Source organism: Colossoma macropomum, unplaced genomic scaffold (assembly GCF_904425465.1).
Source record: "Colossoma macropomum unplaced genomic scaffold, Colossoma_macropomum, whole genome shotgun sequence".
NCBI lineage: Eukaryota > Metazoa > Chordata > Actinopteri > Characiformes > Serrasalmidae > Colossoma > Colossoma macropomum.
The window spans coordinates 2,981,820-3,001,589 of record NW_023494800.1 but is presented as its reverse complement, the minus strand read 5'-3'; the positions used below and the strand labels follow the sequence as shown (position 1 = coordinate 3,001,589).

The 19,770-nt window shown below is 39.4% G+C and overlaps 1 protein-coding gene across 1 annotated transcript in view; it reads right to left on the bottom strand.

Annotated features, from left to right (window-relative positions):
- Positions 1-14,492, bottom strand: part of camk2a (calcium/calmodulin-dependent protein kinase II alpha) — a 117,780-nt gene extending 103,288 nt beyond the window's left edge. The window contains exon 1 of the mRNA XM_036588111.1: positions 14,182-14,492. Within this exon, the coding sequence (XP_036444004.1) occupies positions 14,182-14,243 (62 nt within the window). The 5' untranslated portion in view covers positions 14,244-14,492. The remainder of the gene's footprint in view (positions 1-14,181) is intronic.
- Positions 14,493-19,770: the final 5,278 nt, after the last annotated feature.

Sequence of the window (19,770 nt, the reverse complement as noted above, 5' to 3'; positions counted from 1 at the left end):
TGATGAGCATAGACAGGTCTGAGATACACAAAGCGTTGTTTGCTTGATCCCATAGAAGAACCACTTTTGGCTCCCTAAAGAACCAGCTTTGAAAAAGAAAATGTGTGAGTGTGAAGAACCTTTTAAAGGCTACATTGCTTACAGTTCTTCCTAGAACACTTATATCAAAATCTCAGTTCAGAAGATTGCAAATTTCAACATTGAGTCATATCACTGCTGTCACGCAAACCTTTTATCTCCATTTTTGATGGGGTTTTTTCTGTCTCGTATGAACAGTGAAAACAGAAACAGTGAAAAATTAACAAACAAACTACAACTTGCTCAAAATGCAGCAGCAAAAATATTAACATGGACTAGAAAACGAAAGCATGATATTCTCTGTGGTGCACCACAAGGCTCTGTACTAGGTCCACTTCTGTTTTCTTTGTATATGCAGCCACTGGGTCAGATTATTAGGAAGCATGGCATCAATTTTCATAGTTATGCAGATGATACACAGCTGTATATATCTGTGGCTCCAGACAATGTTAGCTCAGTAGACAAGCTCGCTACATGTCTTTCCAGCATAGTTAGCTGGATGAATAGCAATTTCCTAAAGCTTAATGAAGAAAAGACAGAAATAATTATTATTAGTAGTGAAGCAAAGAGAAAAAAAAGGTGTATGAAAGACTTGGAAATCTGGCTCTACAAATAAACTGAAGTTAACGTGGAGTAACTCTAGACTCTGATTTAACTTTTAAACCACGTATTAATAATATTACTAAAACTGCTTTTTATCATTTAAGGAATATAGCATGAGTTCGACCTCATCTCTGTCTGCAACATGAATGTAAGCACCATTTAAGGTGGATACAAAGCTGAAGTCAGCTTTCTTATTGGAATTTTCCCGTTCCACCTTAAATGGTGCAGAAGCTACATTCTGGCGGATAAGAAGTTGAAGTCGGCTTCATGTTCGAAGTTTCCCGTTCCACCTTAAATGGTGCAGCAGCTACATTCTGGTGGATATGAAGCTGAAGTCGGTATATTGTTCGAATTTTCCCGTTCCACCTTAAATGGTGCAGCAGTTCCATTTTGGTAGATATGAAGCTGAAGTCAGCTTCCTATTGGAATTTTCCCGTTCCACCTTAAATGGTGCAGCAGCTACATTCTGGCGGATATGAAGCTGAAGTTGTCTTCATGTTCGAATTTTCCCGTTCCCCCTTAAACGGTGCAGCAGTTCCATTTTGGTAGGTACGAAGCTGAAGTCTCCTTCTTATTGGAATTTTCCCATTTTACCTTAAATGCTGCAGCAGCTACGTTCTGGTGAATACAAAGCTGAAGTCACTTCCTATTGGAATTTTCCCGTTCCACCTTAAATGGTGCAGAAGCTACATTCTGGTGGATACGAAGCTGAAGTCAGCTTCTTATTGGAATTTTCCCATTCTACCTTAAATGCTGCAGCAGCTACATAATGGTGGATACAAAGCTGAAGTCATTTCCTATTGAAATTTTCCTCTTCCACCTTAAACATTATTTAAAATAAAGCAAATATGAGGAACGAAGGCCCTTTAATAGAATTGCTATTAGTCCATCTACCATTTCTATATCACATGATGGTGGTTTGCTTTTCACAGTGATCAAAGCTCATTGAGTCATTATAACGGGTTGATGGGTTAAGACCAGGCTGCTACATTAATAGCTAGGCTAGCTGGTCTGTGAGCCTAAGGCCCAATCCCATTTCATCCCTACCTGCAGCAGTTACATTCATCATGTGATATAGAAATGGTAGATGGACTAGCAATTCTATTAAAGGGCCTTCATTCCTCATATTTGCTTTATTTTAAATAATGTTTTTGAGGTTTAATGCAACAAAAAGAATCAATCATTTTCACGATTTTCCAGCCTCTCTTTATCTCTGCGAAACAAACAGACGATGACTTTACAACTCATGTATGTAAATGAGTTCTGTTCTAATTGGCTGTCCCCTTCACTGTTGAGGTCAGGCACACAGGTACAAAAAGCAGTTAGAATTTAGATGAAAATAAACCAGAGTTTCCATACCTGGACTGAATATAGTGGGAAATGAACAGCATATTTAGAAACTTTAACATTTACATACTACGTCGAACTCATTAAAACAATTGGGTTGTCCATGATATAGCCTTTAATTATTAGTGAACATTTCTGATATAAGCATGACATCAATCGAAAATGTAATATAATCATTATTTTAGTCCTAATCCTGTATGTATGTGCTGATAGTTGTTTCCATTCTGTATACATCTGAACATCTGAACAAAAAAGTGACGAGACCTTAGGCAGCTTTACATGGTGAAACTTTCATGCAACTAGTTGCATGCTGTGAGTTGCCTGCAACATATGTTCTGTGCAACTTGACAGTTACATGAAGCATCTCGAAAACAATCAAATTTGCACACAACTCATTCAGTTACTCCACTAGTAGCCAAATTAACAGCTTGTTTTGTTTAAAACAAAGTCGTTATTGAGATAGTCATTTGCAAAACAGTATTTACATAATCAACATTTTTATCATCTTCATTTGTATCTTTTTCACTCATATATATATATATATATATATATTTGCATCTGAGTTTCAAATGAGTTGCATGACACTTTACATTATGCAACTCAATTGCAATCTGGTTTCATGCAAGTTTCAAACAACTAAAGTTGCGTGAAAGTTCCATCATATGCAGCCAGTCTTTGTTTTCCATAGTACATGCCTTTGTAAGCAGCGCAATAACAGGCTACAGTCCCCTATAATCACCATGCTGTGCTCTCTGATTCAGAAACCTCAGCAGTGCAACACAAACCGGTTCTCATTTTGATGGAAAAATAGCTGAACCTTTGAGAGACCAGCCAAAGAACTGTGCGCTGGAGCTGCACTCTGTCTCTCTTTATAAGAGAATACCGCTGTTAGCCTGAGGCCTGACCACAGCCAAGGCCAGACTGCCTTTAATGAACCTGGCATTGATTAATATGGCAGCTAAAATCTGCTTGAAGCCATAACACTACTGTTTATGCATACTGATTCAGATCAGAATTCATTAAAGCGACAGTTCGGCAAAACAAATGAACAAAAGTGGTGATCAAATTCAGACTACGGCCTTTAGCTGTGCCAACAAACTTTATTCCTTGTTTCCAGATAATAGTGTATCATGCAGTGCCCTAACCTCTAGTCTATTATAGATTACTGAACAGTTCTACACGGTTTGAGGTGTGTGATTTTTTAAGGTGTCTATGTACTTTAAGCAACTAAATGTAAAACATACTAAAAAAATAAACCAATACTGCGTTTGTCAAAATTGGTACAGTGACTAGGGGTGGGAGCATAAATAAATACAGCGTAATAAGTTCAATATTTTGGGTTTAAAATAGCATCAACACACAGAGGCCCAGGAATGGTTATGTTATAATTGAATTGTTAATATCTATGATGTAATTAAGCCCAATGTTAAGCCAATTTCACACAAGTTGCAACGCGGTGCACGTAGTAAGCCGGAACCCCTTCGCAGCACTGGATGCGACACACACACGTCATAAAGCGGTTTCTGTTTGCGTAGCATTTCCACATAATACAAATGTCTGTATTGTCTGTTTATTACTCACACAAACTTTATGTAGATGATATAAAGAGATCAACAATAAAAACATGACACGCTGCCTTGACTCTTGTTAGCCTTCTCACTATGTGAGGTAAAGCTGTATGAAGATCAAAGAGTTAAAACTACATTTATTGATTTGTTTATTAGCTTACATTATATTTTGTGGCATAAAAACTGTATTTCTTTGCTGTTTCTGCCTATAAACAGCACATTCCAAAAATAGACCCAGAGCATATCCTTGCGTTTCATGAGCGCGTTACTGCTGTGGTGACCTGTACAGCCGGTGTGAAAGGCTACAGTGATTAACATTGAAGTGTATTATGCGTGGCACAGCTTAGTTACCATGTCTCATGTGAAATGGGCATTAGACTAATAGATTAGCAAAATGCTTTTCTTGCTTCATCCACAAGATGGCACTGTTGAGACCAAGGTTTTTGTCATTAGTGTTATTAGGAGCAGTTGGATAGTGTAGTGGATTACACCCTGAACATGAGAGAGCAGGGTTCGATTCACTGCTCAGGTAGGAATCAGAAATACAACTATAATTTACCAATAAGGGTCCAATAAGACATTACATTTCTTTTAATATACCTACTGTTATAAATTGCTCTGGATAAAAAAAACACTTGTTAAATGTAAAGATAAGGCCTTGAATCAAAAGCATGCACCCTCAGTCTGAATTCCCACACCTTCAAAAATGCACTTAAACAGGCATAACATGAAGACTGTACTGAAGTTACATAGCACGCATGTATCTGAAATACCTTAAATGTGTGTGTTCTCTCTGTGATCGTTTCTGAAACTTCACCTTTGCTATTGGTTTGGGGTTCAGAGGGCACTAATATCTGCTGGGGGGCGTAGCCAAGAACCTCAAACCTTGCTGGCGAGTGCTGTCCTGAATATACTTCAATGGACAAAGTCAACCATAAAACTACCCCCATTTCCATTACCAAAAGCAACGCTCAATGCATGTCCACATCACCGGATGAAGCTGAACCTTAGCCCTCAAGCTACTGCACTAACAGCACCTGCCTCATGTCCAACAATGTGTAAATGTCATGCTAATTGCTGCGGTACATCCTTGTAGCTCCTGTGATAAAAACAAAGAAGCAAACTTTAAACATTAAGGCCCAATCCCATTTCACCCCTCGCCCCTACCACTTAGCCCTACCCCTCTGTTTTGCGTGTTCACGTCTAGGGGTAGGGTGTCCTGATTCTTGTTGAGATAGAGGGGTAGGGTGAAGTGTTAGGGCTGCATGGCCTCCAAACGGAGGTTTTTCAGAGACTCCAAACAGAGTGTTATGAGAAAAAAAGAAAACTGGTAAGATGGCTGAGCGAGCAACCAAAGAAACCCACAAATGAGTATTTTCTCTACAAATTGTATTATCATAGTTTAATGTCATTTCAGTGTATTATGGTCCTTTTCTTCATAGCAAGAATAAAAATTCGCTAGTAGTTTGCTGATGTCTCAGTAGCTAGCTCAATTCCCCATTCCACCTTAAATGGTGCAGCAGTTATATTCTGGTGCCTCAAGCATTAGAAATGCTGCTCCATTTAAGGTGGAACTGGAAAATTCATATCACTGAAGAATTAGGGGTGGGCAATAATAAATAATCCCTCCCTTGAAGGTATATGACTTCCTAAATGTAACTATAGCCCAGCAGTGAGGAGCTGAACTTTACCCTCCTCTGCTGTCACTGCAGACTGGCAGGGTTGCCTACAGAGCAGCGCTGGTAGCTGTTAATGAAGTGATGCTCTTTTTATTTGAGGGTCCCATTTCAGAGGGAAGATTTCAACCACTACCCTGTAACTCAGTTCAAAGGGGCAAGAAGATACTCGAAAACAAGGAATATGGGTAAAAATAAGAAATGGGACTGGACCTAAACATATCTTGATCGACCAGATTTGGGTTAAGGGTGGTGGTGGTGAGGGGGCCCAACACACCCTTCCTTACATATTTGGCATTTCTAACACACTTGTGTTCATGATGTATCTTATTTATAGAGTAAAATGCACATATAGAGAGTTAGAATCAGTAAAGAGACGAATCCTGATTGGTGATGTCCACGCTTGGTGACGTTAGCGTATTTAGTTAAGTGGCAGCTGTATGTGGGTTAAGGCAGAGTTAAGGGCCTCTACAGGGCCACTCTGCTCTTTAGTGTGTGTGGGCAGGCAGAAATTCTGCACATATGAACTGTAATAAAACTGTTAAAAGACACATTAATGCTCCTGGGTTACATTATAGAACAAGCATTAAACTCCTTTAAGGAACCGCTGTTTGGACAATGAACGAAAGAAGAGTGAACAAACACAGGGACAAATTAAATATATCGCTGTTGTTGGAAGAAAACCTCATATCTCAATTTTTGACATTTTTCAGTTTTTGATATAATTTGAAAATACCTGTTACTCTTTACAATGTGTGTGAATTTCATGAAGAATGGACCAAAAGAAATGACCCAAAATGACTTGTAAAAAATTCTGGTTCCATTGACTTACATTAAAAGTGAAGTATGTTTTTTCCTTCTCCTGTAAAGTTACCATTTTGGAGATACAAGGTTTTCTTCCAACAACAGCGGTATACAATCAGGGCTGATGGAAAAGTGCACTCAAAGTCCTTCACATACAAATACACCATAACATCTAGAATCTCAATCAGGTGACTCATAAGAGGACCAAATGAAATATTATTAAATACACCATTAAAGGCATCACAAAAGTCCTTCAATTTAGCTCATTCACCATTCAAAAATGTTAGAGCGTGTGAGAATGTTCACTAAGGTCTTATCAAAATCATCCGAACAGGACCGAGAACTTTAAATATAAACACACCAGATAGATTCGGCCCACCTTTTATTAGGATAGACCAATTAATAAGGTCAATTAATAACGCAGTCGACTGCTGGAGGGTGACAATCGAAGTCTAAATCAGGATCTGACCTAAAACAGTTCCCTCAACTCTAAAAAGGGGAACAAACGGCAGGTCGCTCGTGCTGAGATAACGCCGTTCAATGCTGTAGGTGTTCAAAGAGATAGTTTCTCTAAAAATCTAATTTACATATTCGCCCCCTTACTCAAATGTAGTCAATTAGCCAGAACATTTGACACTGCTTTAATTTTCTTATCTATAAAAATCCGCAAAAATACAGACTATTCATTCTTAAAGATGGAGCTGCTGCTGTTTTTAGGCAAGGCAAGTTTATTTCTATGGCACCTTTCATGCATACAAAGTGCTTCACAAATGAGTCAGAAAATACAGTTGTTTTAAACACGTAAGCGAGAATTGAAGTCAAAAACAATTATTAAAACAATGGTTTGAAAGAGAAAATCATTACATTAAAAATCTAGAAATTGAATTATAATAGTTAAATAATCAAATTAAAAATGTAAAGTTAGATTAAGATAAAAACGGATCAAAGTACATTAATATACATTAGCATGTAGCTATGTTAATGTGCATTAATCCATGTTTATAGATAACAGTGAGTCATACAGTGTCAGAAACCACATAATCAAGTCTGTTAGAGACACTGAACAGCTCCACGCTTTGAGGAGAGTGTGTGATGACTTATGCATGCAGACAGCACCATGCTAATTGATGAGGTATAAGCTTCCATTACTCGTTAGCTACATTAGCCTCGTAGCTCCGGTGCTAAAACTAAAGCGAACTTCAGACACTAAAGATGTCTTGGTTGATCAACTACATTCACGTAGAGAGCGAAAATAAGGGGAACTTGTTTTCAAGTCAAGTCAAGTTTATTTCTAGAGCACATTTAAAACAGCCAAAGCTGACTGTGAAAGTGCTGTACAACTAATCACACACACATCTTCTAAGCCACTTATCCTTCTGGGTCATGGAGGGAGCTGGAGCCTATCTCAGCAGTCATTGGGTGGAAGGCAGGATACACCCTGCCCAGTCCATCACAGGGCAGACAGACATATCCATTCACACCTAGGGGCAATTTAACATGTCCAATTAGCCTGACTGCATGGGACGAAACCCACACAGACACAGGGAGAACATGCAAACTCCACACAGAGAGGACCCTGGTCACCCGGCCGGGGAATCAACACAGGCCCTTCTTGCTTTGAGGCGACAGTGCTACCAACCGCACCACTGAGGTTCCCTTTAGAACTAATCAATCATTTGGAAACAAACAGAAGCAAATTTGATCGATACAAAAACACAAGCAGTGCAATTAAAACACAAAAACATGAAATTATACACACAGATCATCTAAACCGCTTATCCTTCTGGGTCACAGTGGGGTGCTGGAGCCTATCCCAGCTGTCACTGGGCAGAAGGCAGGATACAACCTGGACAGGTCGCCAGTCCATCACAGGGCAGACAGACATACACATTCACACTGACACCTAGGGGCCATATAGCAAGTCCAATTGGCCTGACTGCATGTCTTTGAACTGTGGGAGGAAACCCACACAGACACAGAGAGAACATACAAACTCCACACAGAAATGACCCTGGTCACCCGGCCGGGAATCGAACCCAGGCCATTCTCACTGTGAGGCAACAGCGCTACCCACTGCACCACCGTGCCGCCTCGTAGAACTAATCAATCATTTGGAAACAAACTGAAGCAAATTTGATTGTTAAAAAAAAACAAAAGCAGTGGAATTAAAACACAAAAACAATGAAATATGAAAAGAAAACATGAAGTAAAACATAAAACTAAAACATGAAATTATACAATTCAAACTAATTAAACACAATCATAGGCTGGAGGAAAACAGGTAAGTCTTAAGGCAAGATTTCAACTCACCAGACGTTGATGCAGATCTCCCACTGAGAGGTAAACAACTACTTCAAACTACTTTCACATGGTTTTCTATAGAATTAAGCTTGTGAGCCTTTAATGATTTCTCTAAATTAAATAATACTAAAATAATTAGGAAGTGACAGCAATCAACCAATCTTACTTTGATTTACAATGGGTGGAACAAATTTAGAGAGAAACCATGTCACTCTAAGCCTTCTGGAGGTTCTAGATATGTCACTGACTGAGAACAGGTGCAAAAGTCTGACCAACAGCTTAGTTGTCATTGTTAAACTGCTATAAAGTCAAATATGTTAATGTCTGTTTCATTTTTGCTTCGCCTAGAACTGCCAAACAAATGTTCATGCGAATGGCTGTTAGCTTAGCGCTCACATACTACTGGACTCCCATAGGGGTGCTAGCAGAAATTAGTGTTATTCAGTTCATTTTGACATTTATGAGCCAAATTGAAGGCCTGGCTCTAAGAGCCATGGTTCGCCGCTGATATTCACTCTTGTATGGTTCTATCTGTCTGTATGGATTGGATAGAAATCACTGCTATTAACAAACAGCCTTTCATGTATCAATGTAACTGCTCATTAGCGAGTGAGAGACGTTGGTCTTGTCTTGGGAAAACTATGTTAATTTAATTTTAAAGCTTTAAAGCACATCCTCGAAGACTTTCAGGCAGCTGAGAGACGAGATGGGATGGAGCCTGAGCTTTAGAGATGATGTAACAGCGGCTTCACCCTCATTTCCTCCCTTTGCTCGTGCCCTGGAGGCAGATGTAGGCTGAAAGCACTCTGATGGACCGGCTGGGTCACAGCACACACTGTTAATTCTTGGCAAACACAATTAGAGAGGGCGTCCATTCCACCGCTGCTCCTCCGCTAGGCCACCAGCTTAATTGAGTTACTGTTAGTGATTTTCGCTGAATGCTGAGATGACATGCGAACAGATTGCTGGCTGCATAATTGGCCCAAAATTGGGAGACAGTGGCGAAGCAACTGACAAATCTACCTGCTGCTGCTGTCTATCAGTGCAGAGCTGCTGGAAAACCAACAGACAGAATGTAGTCCGGTGCATCAGCCTGCAAGGTGCGCTAGCTAATTGGACAAACACCATGCATTCGCTTAAAGGGATAGTTTGGCAAAACATGACGTCTGCCAGGTTTTCCCTTTTTAGCCGTAGCTGCAGTGGATCACTAATGTAGCTAATAAGGAATAGAAGCTAACACCCCACCAATTAGCCTGGTGCTAACTCCAAGCCTAAATCATCACCCTTTGATTTACGAATGCAGACAAACGTACAGATAAAGTTCAGCCGTGAGGACGAGGACGACTGCTACTGTTCATCTGACCAACATTGCAATTGTGAATTAAATGTGATTATGTTCTAAGAACGCCAGCTACACTCTTTGGGCTCTATGAAGTCTTAAAAATAAAAGGTGCTGGAAAGGGTTCTTTAGCTATCGAAGAACCGTTTTTGTTTCCTTACAGAACCTTTTAATGGAAGGTTCCTATTTGTGTAAATGAGATGTGTGAATGAGAAGAACTTTAAATTTCAAAACAACCTCCACATAATCGTCGCTGTTGGAACCTCAAATCTCCAAAAAACTTTACAGTAGAATACAGTAGAACATTTTTGAATTACAGTGGAACTTAATTTAAAAATTAGTCCATAAAATATTAGTCCATGCACGGTGACATTTTCACTTGGTATGAAAAACAGCAGGTGTTTACAAATAAATACCATTTATGGCAATTTTTATTTCCAACACTCCAGCCGTTTTATAATGAACAGACCAATAGAAATGCTCTAAAATCACTTGGAATGAAACATCTTTACATTTACTTACATAAAAATGTCAGAGTGTTTTTACTCTCTCCTGTAAAGTTACTATTGTGGAGATACTTGTTTTTCTTTGGACAGCGACGATATATATATATATATATTGCTGCTGTCGGAAGAAAACCTCATATCTCCATTTTTGTCGTTTTTTTCATTTTTACATAATTTGAAAATGCCTGTTAGTCTTTACATTGTGTGTAAATTTCATGAATAATGAACCAAAAGAAACGGCCCAAAATGACTTGGAAAAACATCTGGTTCCATTGACTTACATTAAAAGTACAGTATGTTTTTTCCTTCTCCTGTAAAGTTACCATTTTGGAGATATGAGGTTTCCTCCCGAAAACAGAGATATGTATATATAGCTGCTGTCAGAACAAATATCATAACAAATGCACAATTGCCTGTTGCCCTTTACATTGTGTGTACATTTCATGATGAAAAGCACAAAAAAATGGCCCAAAATTACTTATACATAAATACACACATATGCAAACGTTCTTTAATCTGTTGAAAAAGGTTCTTCAAACTCACAAACCTCTTTTTCAAACATGGTGCATTAAGAAGAAAATGTTTTTTTATGTCGTCAATCAAAGCCAAAGCCGTTTATGCCCAGGGGGAAAAAAATAAATGCCTAAATAAATAAATATTTTCTTTAAAGAATATCGTCTCCTTAAAATACCATATACAACAGGTTCTCCATCATGAAGAAGAACACTTTAACCACAAATACCGTTCAAGCACTCAAAAGGATCACTGAGTTGTGATCTGGGCTGAGGGATTTGGGGAAAATATCTAATATTGCAGTTGTGAATTATATGTGATTTTGTTCAAAGAATGCCAGCACATCACTTTTCAGGCTTGAAGTCTGAATGTTGAATTTAATTGCTAGATAGTATAACTGCAAGAGTGTGATGATTTAGGTCTTTGGGGTAAAGAGGGGGAGAGGGGTGTAAATTTGCTTTTTGTTGGTGAACATATCCTTCAGCAGCCTTTTTTTCTGCATGCACATGAAGAGTTCTATCCCCTTTGTGTGATTATCAAACAGTAATATAGCTATTGGACTGCAAAATATTTTAGTCTCGGTGTTGAATTGCCACCCCCAAACACAATTATGTAAGCAGCTTGGCTGTGATTGCCCAGAGACGGAGAGAAAAGAGTGCAGTGTGAGTGAGTGCTGTGTGCGGGAGTGTGTGGGAGTTGAGCGGTGGGCTCGGGGCCAGCCGGGGTCTAAAGCCTCACTGTGGAGGTGTTACACACTCTCCAATAACAAGCACACACACACACACACACACATCACATCACTGCTGCAGTACAGTGTGGGTGAAGGAGAAGAAAACTTACCACCGTCAGCGCCAAACTGTTCACTTTTCACTTTACAGCACTTTTATAGCACTTACATGCATAAAAAGCCCCCGAATAAAAAAATGAGCATGCATCATTTATTCTCTAGTACTTGGTTAAGCATGCAACTGCCTTAATCACAGCACTAATCCTGTTAGTTAAGGATTACACCCGGGGAGAACCCTCAAGGCCAGAGAAGACCCGGTAATTTATGGTGAAATTGAAAAAACTAAACAATAAAAATGCATGTCTGTGATTTTTAGTCCAGTTTTATTTAATACAATCATCATGGTTATTGTATTTAAATGTACTGGAATGTACTGCAGTAATACACTTATTTCATTGTTAATAAAAGGGTTAAATTCTTGAAACGCCCAGCAGAAATAGTTTTCTGTGGTATCTAGGTAGATAGAACCAAGCTGCTCTCCCATTGGTTAGGACTTAGGAGCTGGACTGAAGGCCTTAAACATTAGATTAACCACCAACATAATTAAGATGCGACAGATGAATCAACTAATCATGCTTTGATTTGCAACATGACTCTTGGCCTTTTGGAAGTTATAGATACTGAATATGAGCCACAGTCTAAGCAGGATCCAGTTGCCTGCTAGGAATGTAAAACAGCGGCGGCAGCTCTATGTCTGGACCCACTACTGAAAAAGTCATATTAAACTGATACAAGCTCAAATATATATTACAGTCTCTTACAAGCTGACAATAAAACATATGGAATGTCTTTTATAAGCTTCAATGGTCAAAAAAAAAGGATAACATGCACCAGAGCGACTTCCAACTTGAATTTTACACAGGTAGTTGAAGGCACTGTTAGGAGTCTTGCCCAAGGACTATTATTGGTACAGTGCAGCCCAGGCAGGGATTGAACCCCAATCTATAGCATAGAAGGCAGAGGTGTTACCCACTACATTATACCAACCACCCTCACCAGTTCCTGTCCTTTTTAGACCAATCTTCAACTAACTTTGCGCTTCATATCTGAGCAGAACACAACACTGACACTCCCACATTCCAGGATAAGAACTGTAGGGTGTCTCTATGTGACCTGTTCAACAGACTGTTCGACAGTCTAACTGACCAGCAGCATCACCAGACCTCAATCCCAAATCTCAACGTGGAGCAGCAGGTGAACAGCTGAAAAAGGAACACAGAAACCGAAATATGCACCCTGTTGGTGGAACAGTGGATAAGAACGGACAGGAAGCGGGCGCTGTAATCCTCACCTGACAGGACCGGAGCTGTTATTAAGGCAAGGGGATGTTTAACCCAGCATTAGAGAAGAAATGATGCTTGAGATTCATTTTGTGTGCTTTGTTTACAGCAGCTGAGCAGCATAATTTCCACCCAATTAACAGACAGTCTTAGTAAGTACAACATAGTGCAGACCAGCCAAGCCCAGCCCAACGGAAAACTATTAAAGCCATAGTTTTAAAAAATCCAACAATTCTACCCAACACTAGAGCTACAAGGCTAAAGTAGTGGAAGCTTATACCCCACCAATTAGCATGGCACCTAAATTATCACACACTTGCCTCAAACCATTTGGAGTTGTTGAGGCGTCTCAAACTGACTTGCTTAGGTTGTTTCTGACATCCTGTGATGAATAAACATGACCAAAGGACAGCATATAGCAAAAACAGCAGCTCTGTATAGATTTATGTGTTATTCTTGCATTTTATACTAGAAGCTTCTTCATGTCCCTGCTGAAAAACATAGAAACCATTAAGTGTGTCTGTTGGTTCCTGATGGTTTTGTAATGTTCTTGGCTTTTTTAATGGGACAGTATTACAATGTAAATGATCATAATGGTTTAACAGGTGACTAATTGCTGATTCTAAATGCATTTGATGGTTTCCTAACAGGGTTTTAGGTGGGTTTTAATCTAAATGGTTTCTCATGGTCCTTTTTCAGCAGGGCTATAAAGACAAAGGTACTCTAAATTTTGGCTGTATTAAATGGTTCATATGCAGTCATAGAAAACAAACTACAAGACAGAAGTGCCCAGCGCTCCAGCAAAGGCCAAGTCTAACGCAGAACAGTGCCAAACCCGCTTCTGCAGGATTTCTTGTCAGATGAGTTATGTAAGCCACAGGTATGAGTGGAGTGTGCAGTCCATGAGTCATTTTATTCAGACACTAAATTAGTGACAAGCAGTGAGGAAATGTCATACAGCGCTCTGTTAGCCAGCGGAGACTGGTGCTGTCAGCAAACAGGCCCATCCTGGGTGATATTCTTTTGTCTTATTTCATGTATTCATATTTACAGTCTTCTCCCACCTGTTCTCAGCATTTGTGTACATGTTTCAGTGCCGGACTGATGCGCCGTCATTCCTCTACTGGAGGCGAAGCTGTAGTGCAGCAGCATGGTCATAATTCAGCTTTGCTTTTCTTTCACGTCCACCTGAGCGCTGAAGTAGTTTGTAAACCACAGCTCAGCTCAGCCTCGGCATTTTAATTCTAAACAGATATTTCTGACGGAAGGAAGACGTTCCGTCCCCTGCTGACCTCTCTGACTCTGACAGCCCGTCGATTTGCATTTTCAATCTCAGTCTTGATTAGAACAGAACAGAGAAAGTAACCGTCATAACTTACTTGCCCAGTTCCTCGAACAGCTGGTATTCCTCTGTGAATCGGGTGCAGGTGATGGTGGCCATGCTGCTCCAGGTGCTTCGGGTCAGACTGTGTGAGCGTGTGTTGTTGTTGTTGTTGTTGTTTTTTTTCCTCCTCTTTTGTTTGAGCTGAGGATTGTGGCGGACGGAGCTGGAAGCGTCTGGGAGGGAAGGAGAGGACGACGGGAAGCCTGGCGTGAGGGGGGGGAAGAAAGAAAGAAAGAAAGAAAGAAAGAAAGAAAGAAAGACAGAATGGTTTCTATCTATCAGCCTGGTGGAGGTAAACGCGGTGGAAGTGCGAGTAGAGAGAGGAAACGGTGACTGACAGCTTTTCTCTTTTTATGGCTCACCCGCTCTGTCCGCGTCGGCCAATCACAGCCCGCACTGATGCTCCTGAATACACAGCCCCGTTGCCACGGCAACTGCATCCCTCCTCCTCCTCCTCCTCCTCCTCCTCCTCCTGCTCTCTGGGTAGGGCTCGGATGAACTAGTGCCACACGTTTACATCCAAAACAGTGAAATACACCCACACACCTTCACACAGGCAGCACAGCTACTGTAATATCCAACAACTGAACCAGCGCGGAACTGCGGAACAAACCCTGTTCTAGAGGATTCCACAGCAGATCCTTATCTTTACCTCTCTCAATAGTGGATTATCTCCATCTTTGTCACGGTGAAAATGATACCCCTCCCAAAACATAGCCTTAGCTGACCTGCCTTCGTTCCTTCATTTCTACTGTATCTCTCCCTGCAGAGCCTTTCTTTTATGAATCTGAACCAGAATCACTGTGTTTGGCCCAAATACAACTGCATGTTCAGAGAATCTGTCTTGGTCAAATTGATGCTTACCAATGCAGCACGACGTGGACATAAAATAAAGCTGATGGACATCACGATGACAATATGAGAGCTGATAAATTGTTATTAAAACCGCATTCTTCTGACTGCAGACACCCTGCGCTTCAGACCTACAGTGGAACCAACAAACCTCCTTACTGTATTACAGTAAAACTCCTCCTGCAACAGAATGCTTTTCACATCTGTACAGATGTAATTCTGAAGAAATTTATTCTGTAATATTCTGTATTTAATTGTTATCCAGTGCCTCCTCAGATCTGCACCTGTACAGATATCCGTGCATCTTTTTATCCCGTTTCATATTGACTCTTTATTATTGTTTCTTATTCTTTATTCTATTTAATGTATTTTTATCTTATTTGTCTCCTAGTTTAGAATGTTGTTCAGTATGTTACATACGCGTGCGCCCACCAAGATTATTTCCTTGTATGTGATGAAATTAAGCAATTCTGATTGACATTTTTTAAACAGAACTCAAACATCTCATTTAAGCAAACAGCACAATGCAAAATAACCCCAGCACCGTTCAGCACGGAGCACAATGAGCCCACGTTACAAACTGTCCTTACTCTGAAATCTCATCTGTTCAGTGGCTGAGACAACTTCAGTTACACAAAACGGTTCTTCAAAGGTTCTTTAGTAAAGAAAATGGTTCTGTATAGAACCATAAACACTGTAAGAACCCTTGGCATGATTACATGGTGCTTTTCATGGTGAAATGGTTCTTCAGATTGATGGAGAATGTGCTGTATATAGTTCTATATAGCACCAAAAAGGTTCTACAAGCTTGTTACAAACCCTTTTTGGTGCTGTATAGAACCCTTTTCTAAAAGGTTCTATATAGAACCATCTACAGCACATTCTCCATCAATCTGAAGCACCAGTTCCCCTTTAATCATGCAAATGGTTCTTTGAGTGTTTGTGGTTCTATATAGAACCATTTTCTTTACTAAAGAACCCTTAAAGAACCATCTTTTTATGAGTGTAACTAAAGTGTCTTGGTGACTGAAGAGATAAGATTTCAGACTTGGGACGTTTTGTAATACAGCAGTGCTTTTGTCTTCATGGTTATATAGAACCATTTTCTTTACTAAAGAACCCTTGAAGAACCATCTTTTTTAAGTGTGTGGGACTGAATTTAGGACTATTACAGAATAACAGTTCCTAACGTCATAATCTTATCATCGACTCCAGATTAGAAAACAGTATCACACAAACATCCTAACTGACCACACAGCATTTCCTAAATACCCTCCTACATTTAAACTCCTAAAAAGATGGTTCTTCAAGGGTTCTTTAGTGAAGACATGGTTCACAATGCAAAAAAAACATTTAATCATGCAAAGTGGGTGTAGAACAGTAGCTATTACAGAATAACAGGTCCTAACCTTATAATCTTATTCATTAACTCCAGATAAGAACAAACATCAGCAACATTTCCTAAATACCATCCTAAATTTATACTCCTAAAGAAGACGGTTCTTCAAGGGTTCTTTAGTAAAGACACGGTTCTATATAGAACCATGGACAGTCAAAGAATCAGCTGATTTATAAGAGGTGAGTGAGAAAACTTCCTTCTGGAAGTTCTAGACACGTTATTGACTGTAAATGTGAGCTGTAGTCTAAGCAGTTTCCGGTTAGTTGTTAGGAATGGAAAACAGCGGCGGCAGCTCTGTGTCAGAACTCTTTACTGAAAGAGTGACTGTAACACTGATCCATAAAACCATCTGCATGCTTAAATGGTTCTTTGCATGGTGAGGTTGTTCTTCTGATTGATGGAGAATGTCTTGTATATGGTTCCGTATTGAACCTTTGTGAAAATGATTGCTACAATGTCAAGCTTGTAACAACAGAAGAACCCTTTTTGGTGCTATATAAAACCATATACACCACATTCTCCATCATCTGAAGAAATATTTTACCATGCAAAGAACCCTTTAGGCATGCAAATGGTTCATTGAGTGTTCACAATTCTACATAGGTCCATTCTATAAAGAACCCTTAAAGAACCATCTTTTTAAGTGTGATAAACCGCAACAGCGTCCTGACTTGTGTTTTAACCTTCTGTGTCAGCTGTTAGCCGTTCTGTTGAAAAACGTTGAAGAACTTTTTTTAGGCGGCTGTGACAGGCAGCATAAATTTATTCATACCATAAATCTCCAGTTACAAAATCAGACAGACTTTCTATCTGCTTGTAAAAGATAAATGCACACAAAATGTGTACTTAACTGTGCATATTTTATCTATTTATTATGCACATATTTTGTACACCAGATAATACTTAAGCCACCTCCTGCTATCTGTTCCACTGAACATGTACAGCACTACACATTTATACCATCTACATATTTTTATTTATTTACAGTTATTTTTCTGTGAACTGGCTAATAAACTCCTGCATTATATTTGTACCTTGTATTTGTCTCTGTATTGTGTTTATTGATATGTCTACCCGATTAGGTCCTTCTTGATATTCACTCAAGATCCATGTTTTTGGAGTGTACAGCTTCAAATGTTCATGTTTAATCTAGAACAGAAAAAAAAATCAAAGTTGGATTAGTGCTAATATATTATGGGAAGTCCCATAGAGATGCTAGTAGAAATTAACATTATTATAGGGGTGTTTTTCCTTGTTTTTGAAATGCATGTCTGAACTGAAGGCCGAGCTGGAATAGCAACGGTTTGACACTTCATTAAGATTTCATTCTGTTCCCTTTATTCCCCCCTCCCCCACCCTGGGGGTCTGCGACTCACTCCAGTGAAGGGCATTGCATCTGTGTTGCTCTTCTTTCTCCCAGTGAAAGAGTGAAAGCCTTTCCACTATTAACGCTCAGACGGACACAGGGCACGTGGCTTTGGGTAACAGAGCGAGTGAGAGAGCAGTGCTGGGTTGGAAGATAATCTTAATCAGATTATCTGAAGAATTACGTTTTTGATCAATCAACATAAAAAAAAACAGTTTACGAAGTCTTAATTTACTGAGTGTCCATAAACTGCAGCAGCTGCGTCACTATCACTGATAATACTAGCTTTGGGAGAAAGAAGGGAAAGGGGGAGGGGCTTAATTAAAGCTAGATGGTTCAAACTTTATGAAACCAATTTAACCAATTATAAAACCAAATAAGCAGTTAGAATGGAAACTAATAAGATTAGGCTGCAGTTTAAGTGATCTGAAAGATTACATTACTGTTACAGAGGCAACCTCAAACCCTGCTGCTCATAACTGATTCTCCTGCTGCACACACTTAAAAAAGATGGATCTTTGAGGGTTCATTAGTACTGAAAATGGTTCTTCATAGAACCATGAACACTTAAAGAACCCTTAAATCATGAAAATGGTTATTTGAGTCTTCATAGGTCTATATAGAACCATAGTTCTAAAGAACCCTTGAAGAACCAGCTTTGTTAAGAGTGTGCTGCGATGTATGAGTGAGTGAAACTCTCGGAGCTCACTGAGCGTTTTCTTGCCATGATGGGGCGACAGGAGGTCTAACATCATATCACACATATATATCGCTGCTGTCCGAACAATACACACACACACACACACACACACACACACACACACACACATATATATACATATATATACATATATATACATGGACAATAGTATTGGGACACTTCCCTATTTCATTGAGTGTGCATCAGTGGTTTTGATGTGTCAGTTATGTGGGTATATTATTGCCTTTTGCCACATGCCATGTCACGACACACTCTGTTGAATTTACACCGTTGTAAATTCTAAAAAAAAAATTATATGAAAAAACAGCAAATAATTTTCCATGACGTCGCTGTTCACGATACAAATATGCTGCATAAAATTTGAGCAACCCCAACTTAAAACACCTTCCCGCATTGCTGTAAACATTATCACTGCAGGCAAAAGCATACTGCCACAGCAGGCACGAAACATGTTTGTGGTCTATTTATGTCTTACCTCTAAAGACTCGATGTGTTAATGTAATGTTAGATGTTTGCTTTGACATTGTTTTGCATTAATTTTCAGCTTTGGACGGGTAGAAAATGACATACTTTGAGGGGCAGGCACATGTAAATGTGCCCTGTTACATCGTTTAATGCAACTGGAGCTTCAAATTAAAAAACCTGCATGTGATAACAAACTAAAAGAAAAAAAAAACTGAACAAATTATTAAATATATATCACCATAAATCAGGTCAATATATCCAATTTCTTTAAGAAGACTTGAAAAAAATATCTAGAAATAAGTTTTAAAAAACTTATGATAGTAACTTTAATATTATATTTCCCCGAATGTTTTTTCTGTATTTTATTCCTGGACACACCATTAACAAATCATCAGTAAAACCATTAACGAATAATTACTAGATAAAACAATCCAGCTCACCTGAACAGATCTTCTCCCACATGATATTGTATGCAATAAAGGTTTCAGTTCAAGCATGTGGTCACTAAAGTTCACCATGATGCAGGAAAACAAAGCTGCAAAACTGCTCATATCTGCAGGTTGCAGGTCCAGCAGGTGGCAGCACTAACACATTCCTGTGGTTCTCAGTACTGGAGTTCCCCACTGCTCCCAATCTCACTAATTAACTCATTAGGAACTCTTCCTAAACTAATGAACCGATTAACAAGCCCTTCCTGAGGTGATCTGGGCTGCTACATACAATAAATGTAGTGGTACCACAGGAACAGGACGGAGAACCACAGACATTCATTTATCAACAA